Genomic DNA, 12,018 nt, shown 5'->3' on the forward strand with positions numbered 1-12,018 from the left:
TTCAAGATCTTTTCAAGGTTTTTATATTGTAAATATGTTTTGTAGGTTTCTTTCAAACGATCTTTTAGAACCTATGTCGTAGTTATGCAAAGACCACAATATAATACAAGTTGATACAAATATTACTAGTACTACTTCAACCCATAAATAAACAAAATGTTTCATCTAAATCTGTGCTATAATAAACTCGAACAAGTTTACCCATATTAATACCCATATGATGATATACAAAACTATAATGCAATAATGTTGGTCTTTAGACTGACCCTCCTTAACTCTTTGACCCTTTTTTTAGATTTTTAAATTGAGATAATCACTTTAAAACTCTGCCCTTCTGACCTCTGTTGGTTGAATTCAGTGTAACATGCGCATAGCATACCTTCTACTACATGTTTTAAATCACTCAGTTACTGTACTGATTTTATCAATTTAAGAATCCATTTGGTGAAACATTTGAAAAGTAAGAACAGAATAAAAAAACCTTCAAAAACCAAGTGGAATGGAGCATTGCCAATAAACCTTCCTAAAGCCCTTTACCCCTGTCAAGAAGTCAGTATAACTTTGCCTCAACAGATTCACAAGAGATTTTTAATCCTTAAAATACTTGGTACCTAAATAGTTTGTATGTTCTAGATGAAGTGGAATTTCTTGTTTACAGTGTTGAAGGAAAATAATTTCAGGCTTTGTTTTTTTTAGAGTTTTTTGTTAAGTGTCAGTGAGTGTAAATACTTACCATTACATTTTTTTTGTTAGAAAAGTAATTTTTCAAACACAATGGCAAAGGTATCAAATACTTAAAGAGCATGCTCTACTTGTCTACACACTACAAAGGAGTGGTGAAGTTATCTTCAATATAAAAGAAAGCACCAAATTTATCTACAAACTATAAAGGAATGAATGATGGAAAACTTATCTACAGTATACATACAAAGATTTTTTTTTTTTTTTTTTTTTTTTTTAGGCAGGATATGAAAGTTGAAGGTTGTAAGCAAAGAACTGGTGTGTGTGTGTGTGTGTGTGTGTGTGTGTGTGTGTGTGTGTGTGTGTGTGTGTGTTAGTGTGTTTCAAGATACTTATGTATACTAAAAAGAATTTAAGAATGAAAACTTATCTACATACTAAGAAGGATAGAAAGATAAATATCAGAAAAACAGTGTGTTTTGCATTTTTGCATTTCAGTGTGTGTGTGTGTGTGTGTGTGTGTGTGTGTGTGTGTTTGTGTTTGTGTTTGTGTGAGTGGGTGTGAGTATGTTTGAGTGGGTGTTGGTGTGGTACTGTCACATCTCCGGCTTGTATGGAGAGTCAAACATCCACGCCAGAACCATCTCAGCCACTTCGTTGAAAGCAGCAGGTGGGAGACCACCTGTGTGTGTGTGTGTGTGTGTGTGTGTGTGTGTTAGTGTGTTTCAAGATACTTATGTATACTAAAAAGAATTTAAGAATGAAAACTTATCTACATACTAAGAAGGATAGAAAGATAAATATCAGAAAAACAGTGTGTTTTGCATTTTTGCATTTCAGTGTGTGTGTGTGTGTGTGTGTGTGTGTGTGTGTGTGTTTGTGTTTGTGTTTGTGTGAGTGGGTGTGAGTATGTTTGAGTGGGTGTTGGTGTGGTACTGTCACATCTCCGGCTTGTATGGAGAGTCAAACATCCACGCCAGAACCATCTCAGCCACTTCGTTGAAAGCAGCAGGTGGGAGACCACCTGGCTGGGGACCGTAGATGGAGGGCAGGGCCATGACGTCATCACCGTCATGCACAGGCTGCTGGAGGGGTTGTGGCTGGTTCTCCTGCACAGAGAGAGGGGATTGAGGGTCAGACTGGTTCAGCTACACCCTTCAGGCTGATACAGTAGTGTGGGATATATATGAATGGTAACCAGTGAGCTGGGATAGAATGGGTTTGACCCCATGAATACATTTTATAGCACCCACCTCCAGCTGGACATCCTCCGACCTGGCCTGTGGGGTAGAGGTGGAGGGCAGCGGGCTGGGGCTGCGGAGTCGTCTCTCTGGAGGCTCCTCGGGGCTGCTCTCCTCCTCCCTCTGCCTCTTCCTGGTTCCACCAACCTGTTGAAGTGATAAACAGAGGGAAAGTAAAGACCAGGTCAAACGTGATCAGTCAATGGCCCTTACAGACTTCTGCTGCAGAAGAACTGATTTCCATTTGTGTTTTCTGTGTAACTGAACAGATTATTACATTTCATCCAAAATAGCCTCTGTTGTTGGCCTGGGTATCACGCCGATCTGCTTTACAGTGAAAAGGTGAATAGCAGCTTATTTATACCAATGATGATCACAGCAATACCATAACTCTATACCATAAGAAAGCCACTCTATTGAAAAACAAATGGACTAACTTGACACATTATGTGTAAGTTGAGAGGAAATGAAAACTCTTATGGTCAAGTTTAAATTATTTTGTAGTCCCTTAGCAACAGCAGGGGACACTGCAGCACGTCCAGTGATTAACATATCTAATTCATTAGAGCCACCTGGTGGAAATTCAAGAGCTGTTGGGTTTGGCAGTGTTTAATGGAGAGTCAATAGCTGTTACACTGTTAAAATAAAAACACTTTTATGAACCAAAACATGGCGCTTTGAGGAAAAATATTTCACACAGGTAATGACACATAAATGATGAGTGTAGTTATTGTTTACGCCATCAAGGACGAACTCAAGTGATCAAAAGATGAGATGTGTCAGGATCAAGGTGGCGTACCACCTCAGCCAAACAATTTCCTGGTGAACTTGCCAGAGACCAATCTGCAGGACTTTGCTGACAGTAATAATTACTGAAATCAGACTTGTAGCGCTCGCGCACACACTCCACTCCACACTTCTCATCATACAGCAAATCCCACTGGTCTCTGAGCAGGCAGCAACACATCAAACTTACTGATCACTTGGTGTAACGCACGGACCGAAGCGGAACCAAACGCATGGTCGGCAGAAAATCGTCATCCAGGCAGCGCATGAAGACCTGCAGGAGGATAACAATCAGTGGGTCAGCTGCCTGCAGTTCATACAGCCAGAGAAACTGAAGACATGTTATTGCTGCTTCCAGGAGAGGGACACAGGCCAAAATGAGGAATTACGGGCAAAAACACATTGCAACAACATGTGGCTATGATGTGACGAGCTGTCATGGCAACACTGGCGAGGAGAAAGTTAAACTGGTAGGGTACGAGGTATTGAAGATGAATATCCTGACCTGTGCATACGCAAGGACGCTAAAAAAGAGTGCGGCCAAAGAGCACCTGAGTTGGCACCATCCCTTTATTTCTAGCGCCATCTGCTGTAACCCTCCAACACCGCATTCCCACTTACATTGCGCATGTGTCATTATCCATAGCTCCCATGGGGTCAAAGGCCGTGACCCAGCCTTTATTGAGCAACTTTGGCAGGAGTGGCAGGGGTCTGTGTCATATTCTCGCACAATAGGACACAGAGACAGTTCTCCTCCCACCATCTCCCCAGCAGGGGGTGACTTCACTTTTACAAATCAGACGAGGCTCATCCAGTTGGATGGAAGTTGGGGGCTTTACTTTTCAAACACTTTCTCCTGTCTAATATAACAACTGACTTCCACATTATTGCATATCAGCTTTTTGATGTAGAATTACATAGGACGGATCTATTTTTTCTTAAATCCCTGACAGCTCAGTTTAAGATAAGCTGAGGTTCCCAAAGTGCTGCTCAGTTCTTATTAGGCAAAAATAGATTAAATAATCTAAACAATCAACTCTTAAAACTTAAGAAAACACTTCTTTCTATAAAAAAGGCAAATGTCTACAATCAAATAAACCCCACAAACTAATGCATGGGTCCTACACATCCACTAAATAATAACGTAAAAAAAACTCCTTCACTTTTGTGCATGTCTCTGGATACTGAGTTCATGATACACCCTTTAGTTCACTGTGATCCATTGTGTTTGTTCAGCGAGTACAATAATAACTTAATTTTAACAATAATAAATGCTGAAGTACAAAAGCTTTGGGAGTAACATAACAAATACAGCTGCACTTAAGAAGCTTGAACTCTATGATGACACAAATCTAAAAAAACAAAACAAAACAAACTAATCTGGGTGATTACTTTTTCACTGTTGTCTTTTTTTCTTTTATCACTTCACTGTTGTTTTTGTATTTGTGTTTGCAAACACTGTCTTAATCTTGTGCTAAAGAAGTCCACATTTTCATTTTCAAAATAACGTGAAACTGTTACAAGTCAAAACAGGGGTAATTGTGTAAAGCTTTTGAGTAGAACTTCAGCAATTTTGTGTTTTGGGGGAATTTTTTTGGACAGTCCACCTACAGATCACTGATATAACATTTTCAAATATTTCAACAGCTTTTTAGTTGAGATTCAACAATTCAACTGTTTCACTGAGTATATGTGACAGTTTATTACATCTTCTCAAAACAATTTAGTTGAACTGTTCACTCAACATATGATGAATTATTCTGAAAATATGTAGGTTTGTTCAAGAAGTGTCCCATATACTCTATAGATAGTCTTTTGAACATCTACAGAATAGAGTGAAACTTTTGAATTGTTAGATCTCAACTTCTAAGTTGCTAAAATGTTAAGAACACTTAATAAACTATCTGTAGGTGGAATATTCAAATAGAGAACCCCAGTACTGAGTCCCAAAACCCGGAAATCCGTTGTTTGTTTTTTTAATGGGTTTTTGGTAAGATGTCTGAAATAAGGTCTTTGGTCAGCACTAATATAAAATACTTTCACTTTTTATTCTACAACATAAAATATGTCAGTAAATTATTTATGATACTTACGCATTTTGTTCAGCAAGATAATCTTCACAAATGTACATAACTTCTAGGATATCTGGAGCCTAAATGTAAATGCCAGAGGTGAAAAACTATTGCGATGTGAAAACGAACTACACTATGGTCAAGTTGCCACTGCTACAAGACCTTTTAAAGCTGTATTTAGCGTGATGACGTTGATGTAACCCAGGTCAGATTTACAGCATCTTCAGGTGCCTTTACCTGGTGAATCTCGTGTGGAAGTATTGCGAGATTAGGGGAAGAATGTCCTACTAGTCCTTTAACAGGTTGGCGAAAAGACCCCGCTACATTATGTAATGCTATTTATCCACTATTTAGCAACTGTCTTTTTTAATACACATAAAAGTTTCAAAGTTGCGAGTGGGGTATTTACTTTTGTATTTTATGTTGTAGAACAAAACATTAAAGTCTCTTCTCTTTCTTCTCTCCACTATGTGCATAGGCCTAGTTTCAAATTTTTGGCACATGGTACACTGTTACTTGTTATGTCATGGCTGTCCCAATATCACAAACATGATATGACAGATTTCTAACACATGTTGTCCTGAGAATTGATTTTTCTCAAATCCTACATTGATATTTTATAACATGTAGCCTGCACATTCACAGATGGTACAATAACAGTGATAGTCATTTAAACTCAGCATCAATGCACTACACTTCACATGAAAGATAACGTTCAAAATAATATTTCAAACTACTATAAAAACTTTAATGGGATACACACTTAAATAAACAAATCAATCAATCAATCATGTAAGTCTTACCATGTTGGTGCTGGCGCTGGCGCTGGCGCTGGGAGCTGGCTGCTCCTGCTGGTGACTCCTGCTGGGCTCCCTCCTCCAGTAGAGGTGGTCGAGGAGGTGGGATGGCACATCACACATCTGTAATGATTGAAATACAATTTTGAAGTGGACTCTTCAACACAACACAACTATATTGAACCCATTCAACATTAGGTCACTGAGTTTCCCTTAAATAAACAAGCTATTTCTACTACATGTCACCCCCACCCCCTCCATACTAGCTAAATATCAGATAAATAAAACAATCCAAAAAAATGATAACTTGACAATCTTCATATTTAGCATTAATGTAGGCTCCAAACTCAAAAGAAATGTCACATTAGAGGTAAGACCTCCATGGTGTTTTAAAATAATAATTGGTTGGGCAATATGCAATATTACATTTTCAAAAACTAGCATAAACAAGTGAACACCATCACAATAAGCTTGAATAAATAAGCAAATTAGGGTTGCTTCTTTTCTCACGTGTCAGTTATTTACACCAACAACTTTACTGTAATATTGAAAATTCAAAACTTTATATTTTACTGTACAAACTCGCCACTGTAGGTAAGTTAGTGGCCAGGCTGTCGAGTTTTTGAAGCCTCGAGACTAATTTAGTCGAAGGAAAACGTATTTTATTCGACCTCTTAACTACATTTAGGCAATTAAAGTAAGTTTTTGGAGACTTTCTAGCTTTTTTCAAATCATAAATTTAGTCGAGACCTGGCTTAATATTACTTTAATAAACAAAATGTTACTTTATTCAACCCCTAAACTACATTTAAGACATATAAATCAGTTTTGGGGACTTCCGAGCATACTCAAGACTTACATTTAGCTGAGACGTCGAGTAAAATTACTTTTTAAAGGGGAAATGTATTTTTTCGATGCCTCAACTAAATGTAAGCCACGAAATTCCTGTTTTGGCGATTGCCTAGGTTTTCTAAAAGCTAAAAATTAAGTTGAGGCGTCGTGGGAAAGGACCTGTAAAAGTGAAATTTAAAAAGCTAAATTCTTACATTTTCCATGATGAACCGGTAGAGTAGTTCAGCTGGGGTCCGTGGGTGGCTTCTCTCGGTGGTCACTTGCTCAGTTTTTCAGATATCGTCGAGTGAAAGTTTCCTCTCCAAAATTTCAGAGTGAAATGGTGATTCTGGAATAAATTTTTCGAAAATATACAGCCGACTACGTCAACTCTGATCATTCTGCCTGGAATTATTGGGCACTTCACTACGTCATAGGCATTTTAATGTATTCTTATTTTATAATATATATATATATATATATATATATATATATATATATATATATATATATATATATAAAAAAGGACATATCTGCAATATTACTTACCTACACTACACCACTAACTTACCTACAGTGGCGAGTTTGTACAGTAAAATATAAAGTTTTGAATTTTCAATATTACAGTAAAGTTGTTGGTGTAAATAACTGACATGTGATGAAAGAAGGAACCCTAATTTGCTTATTTATTCAAGCTTATTGTGATGGTGTTCACTTGTTTATATACACACACACACACATATATATATATATATATATATATATATATATATATATATAGTGTGTGTGTGTGTGTGTGGGTGTGTGTGTGTGTGTCCTCCTCGTTATTTCCTAAGCAGTCCACAAAGCAAAACAGAACAAAAATCATTTTACACACGTTACTTATGTTCATTTATTTCATTTACATTAGATTTACGGGTCTATCTATCTATTTACTAAAATATATAATTAACTTTTAATACATAAGTATATAGTTCATAGTGCTGTATGTGAATGGTTAAAATAACTCTTTTGAGTTAAGTTTGATGTTTAATTGGGTTTTTTTTAAGCCACATAGAGGGCGATCATGTAACAAGTTGAAAGCGAAACGCTTCAATAAGTCCAAAGAAGAAGATGTTTTCCAACGGAAGTCCTTTTTTTCCCCATGTTCCGGCTAACTTTCTATTTTCTTCTTTTTTTTTGAGGTTTTGCGCGCGTCCTCATCAGCTGGTCCTCAGTCATCGAGGAGGAGTCAAACTCAAAATATTTTTGATCAAACATTAACATTATTGGCCAAGATGTCGGACCCTAAACTACACAAATTTCGGAGCTTTTTAACTGAACGATTTACTGCCGTGGCTGTGGAGATATTTGGAGAAATTGAAACAATCGTGGAGGCGTACTACGAGGAAAACAAACGCCTGCGGAATGTACTACACATGGTCCTCAACCCCGAAATAAAGTTACCTAAGATAGGTTTGTGACTTATTTACGAATGTCTCACCTGAGTTACGATCAGTACTACACACCTTAACCTTAATAAAGTTATTTGAAATTTAATTATCAGCCTGGGAATTAGCCAAGTTAGCTAACGTTAGCTGAGCTAAACAGTGAAACGTAGCAGTAAATAATGTAACGTTTGGCAGGCTAGCTAGCCCATGTTGCTATGCTCATTGTGTATATGAAGTCTGAAGTAACGTATCTCGTGGACTGTAACGTTATCTGAGAGATAAATATTAAATACTTGTACATTATGCATCCACAACCATTCAATACCATGCTATCAGATCTAAATGTAACCAGTCTCTTTTGTTTTGGTTTTTTAATTGAACTTTACATTAGGTTTAGCTTATATTCGCTTTGACCAATATTAATGCTCTACTTTAAAATAGTTATGAGCTGATTGTTTTTTACTGTATCATTTCCAATTGATGCTACTTTGGAAACTTATTTCTACCGAAGTAACATTGGCCAACTTCTGCCTAACTCTAAGATATTCTTCAAATGAAGAATAAACGTTTTAGCATGGAGTAAAACAACTAAAATGCCAGAAAAAGTAAAAACATGTAGAGTATCCAAATCTGAATGTTTTAAAATATCTAAAAGAAAAGTGGAAAAAACAAATTTGTCTCCATTTATTAGTTATGTTTTCTAGTATTTAAAAAGCATTACAGCTTCAAGAAGCCAGTATTGTGCCCATGTACATTTTACACCCAAAGCGAAGCAAGAGATGTATAGTTCGTAATAATTGGTGTTATTTCTTTTCCCCTCCTATAGATGATTACCACAACATTGGAGCAACCACAGATGTCAGAGAGCTGCCCCCTGAGCTCAACACAAAGGTGGAGCTGTCTGAGCCGTTGCCTAAAAAACCTAAAGAAGAGCCAACTGAATGTGACATAAGTTTTGGATCACAACAACAACAAGGGCTTGGTGAAGCTGAAAATTTTTTTACCCCAGACTGTGTGAAAAATGACCCAGAAGAAGAAGTAGATGAAAGCATGCCCAGCATCGCTGACACATTCCATATTAAAGTGGTTGAGTACAAAGCCGACTCTTCAGGCACAGTCTCAGCTGATGAAGATGAGTATGGTAGCGCCTGGGACTCAGATGCAGTCACAGATTGCCCAAAGCCATCCGGGAAAAAAGACAGCACAAGCCAGTTTCCAGAAGTTCACATACATGAGGTATCGTCAGTAAAAAGCTCAACGGTAAGCTTGTTTGAATGCCCTAGACTTCTGCAGATTTAAAAAAATAAATACATTTATTTACTCTGACTGTAACAGGCAGGAGAAGCCCTTAAGTACTGGTAAAGACTGTTTTGTTCACATGTCAAACCTGCTTAGTTTTTAATGGTTAAAGCATGAAATAATTATTTTTTCTTTTCCTTCTAAAAAATGAAAGAAGCCAAAGTCGTCCCTGCAGAAAACCATGCTAGAATTACCAAGGTAAGAATGGCCCACTCTGTCTACAATTCTTTATATATTACTGCTATTATATTTGTATTTTTGTCTAATGATAATAACCTGTTTCATACAGGAGGGTGCCCTACCAATCCTTCATCCCTACCCAGAGTGACTGCAAGTCGTTTTTGGCAAGGCTCACTGAAGCCTTCAAGGACTTTCCAGATGACAAGAAGCCTCTGATAACCAAAATGGGCCTCACAGAGAATGTGCAGTTCGTGGACTGTGCTTTTGGGAAAGTCCCTAAAGGCAGCCCCTTGTCCTACCAGTGCCCTGCGCCATCAGCTAAAGATTACCAAACTTATGAAGATGCTCCCCCTCGTCCGCTGCTTCCCCTGCCTAATAAGAAACTGGAGCCAATGTCAACTTTCCTTACCCTCAGTGCCAAGGAGCAGGAACATGTGGATGTCATGCAGATCACCTGGGAGGCAGCACACAGTCTGGAGCACTCCACACGTGGACGCAAGGAGGTGGTCGAGGAGCTGCGCAACCTGCGCTTGACCAGCCGCTTCAGGGAGATCTGCAAACTTAAACCAGGGCAGAGCAATGCGGAGCACCTAATATACAAGATACAGAAAGGAATCCGAAGAGACAAGACGGCACACATAGAGGAGGAAATGAGGGCTGATGCGCTCCGGGAATACTGTCAGCATTTGTGCGTGAACTGGTACCAATGTGGTTTGGTTGTCCATCCAAATGCTCCGTGGCTGGGGGCGCAGCCTGACGGGTTGGTATATGACCCCAACGAGAGGCCCAGTTTCGGGCTGGTGCACATGAAATGCATTGCGTTCCAGAGCTTTGTGGAGTGCGGGTTCCTGGTCTGCCAGGACGGAGTTGTGCAACTGAAGAGGGCCCACTCCTACTACTGGCACATCCAAGGAGAGATGATGGTGACGGGCACGGAGTGGTGCGACCTGTTGGTGTTCTCCAAAGAACACTTACTCATTCAACGCATCTACCGCGACGCAGCTATCATCAAGGCCATGAAGACGAAATTGGATGATTTCTTCTTCCGTTACTATCTGCCAAGTCTGTTGTAAACTGATATCACAGCTTGAGCTTTATCAAACTGCTGTCATATTCTACTTTTTGTTATTCGGGTGGTTGGTTGTGGGTTCAATATAATCTTTTCTTTTATATCTTTCTTATTAGTTTCATTTAGTTCTGACAAAGTCCGTGTTTTGTTTGTGCAATCTCTTTTTCATGTATGCTTTCATCATCCATGGATACATCTTTTTTTATTTACTTTTACTTTAAAATGACTGTTGTGATACGCAGATCTTGTCAGCAATTTAAAACTGAAGTTGAATTTTTATTTGCCAAGTTTTAGGGTTACATCTACTGTAAGAATTATTTTTTTATATTTTACCATTATTATCTCCTGAGAATTTACTCTATTGTTGGTTATTTAGTTGACACGTCTACCTCAATTTCCCACATCCTAAGCTCACATCGACTGTGTCTGACAGTTTCTGTTCACTATGGTGCAAGACTGAGAGAATATACATATTTAACATGCTGTAACAAGGGAATTGGCCTCTTTTTTTGATTACTAAAATGCTGATTTGCTGATTAATTTTTTGCATAGTGTATTACATAAATTGAGGGTTTATTCTCACATTAGTTGGCTGATGTTCAATCAAGTGTCAAATCTCACAACAAGCGTGACAACTTCAAATGTTGGCACAAATGAAAAAGTTCAACTACCAATGCGCAATAAATAGTAAAAGTTACTGCAGAACATGACTTTAAGCAGAAGGTTTGAATGTTCAAAAATAAAAATTCTTATATAAAACCTTAATGTTTTTTCTCCTTTCATTACTGGCCTTTGAACAAAAAACAACCCCCCCCCAAAAAAAATATATTCATCTCTTTTAACTCCCACAGCTTTGACTTTTCACACATAATTTACTGTAACTGCTTTCATTGCTTAAACGCTGTATTTTCTGTTTCAGTTCTTTTACTTTGAAAGGCACTAAATGTTTCAGGACTTTTAATATCCATGGCAGCTCCAGGTCAGTTTGTTACCCTCACTTGCCTTTTCTATTTTTTTTAAGCTCTAGTTTTTTAGAGCTTTAGTATAAGAAGTACCACCGTTTAAATGGGAAGTTTCAATTGACTTCTGAAGCAGAAATGCTAAATCCAGTGATAAGGTTACTGTAGTTCTGACATGGAGCCTTATATTTAGCAGAACGTCTGAATCTTCACAAATAAAAATTCTTGCATCCAATCATTATACTTACATACATACATTATACTTATACTTACATACATACTTTTGTGATCTGTTGTTTTAACCCAATTATTCTGTTTTGGTTCCTGTAGACCCACATGTACACCTGCAATGATTTACATATCCTTTCTGACCAGTATTCTATTGAATACAGTACAGACAAGGTATTTAATGTTCAAACTGATTAACTTCATTGTTTTTGTTAAATACACACTCATTCTCCATTTTATGGCTGCAACATGGTTAAACAAAACTAGGTAAGATGCAACTAAAGACTTGGAAAAGTGTGGAAAATACCTGAAACAAGGGATCCTCAAAAGGTACATTTGTTCACAAGCCAGGACGATGCGAGGTTCACCACTTTGTGAAAGAATTAACCACCTACAATCCTCCTACAATATCAAAAGATTCAGAGATCTCTGCAAGGGGGAAGGC

General features: G+C 37.9%; 1 protein-coding gene across 1 annotated transcript; it reads left to right on the forward strand.

The window, feature by feature from the left end:
* The first annotated feature begins 7,583 nt into the window (after nucleotides 1-7,583).
* On the forward strand, nucleotides 7,584-11,151 carry LOC121950618. The gene is made up of 4 exons (XM_042496677.1): nucleotides 7,584-7,863; nucleotides 8,665-9,098; nucleotides 9,292-9,335; nucleotides 9,427-11,151. Exons 1-4 carry the CDS (start codon nucleotides 7,686-7,688, stop codon nucleotides 10,388-10,390), a joined length of 1,620 nt encoding a protein of 539 aa, XP_042352611.1. The 5' UTR covers nucleotides 7,584-7,685; the 3' UTR covers nucleotides 10,391-11,151.
* The last annotated feature ends 867 nt before the right edge of the window (nucleotides 11,152-12,018 follow it).

This window comes from Plectropomus leopardus, chromosome 2 (genome assembly GCF_008729295.1).
Source record: "Plectropomus leopardus isolate mb chromosome 2, YSFRI_Pleo_2.0, whole genome shotgun sequence".
Taxonomy (NCBI): domain Eukaryota; kingdom Metazoa; phylum Chordata; class Actinopteri; order Perciformes; family Serranidae; genus Plectropomus; species Plectropomus leopardus.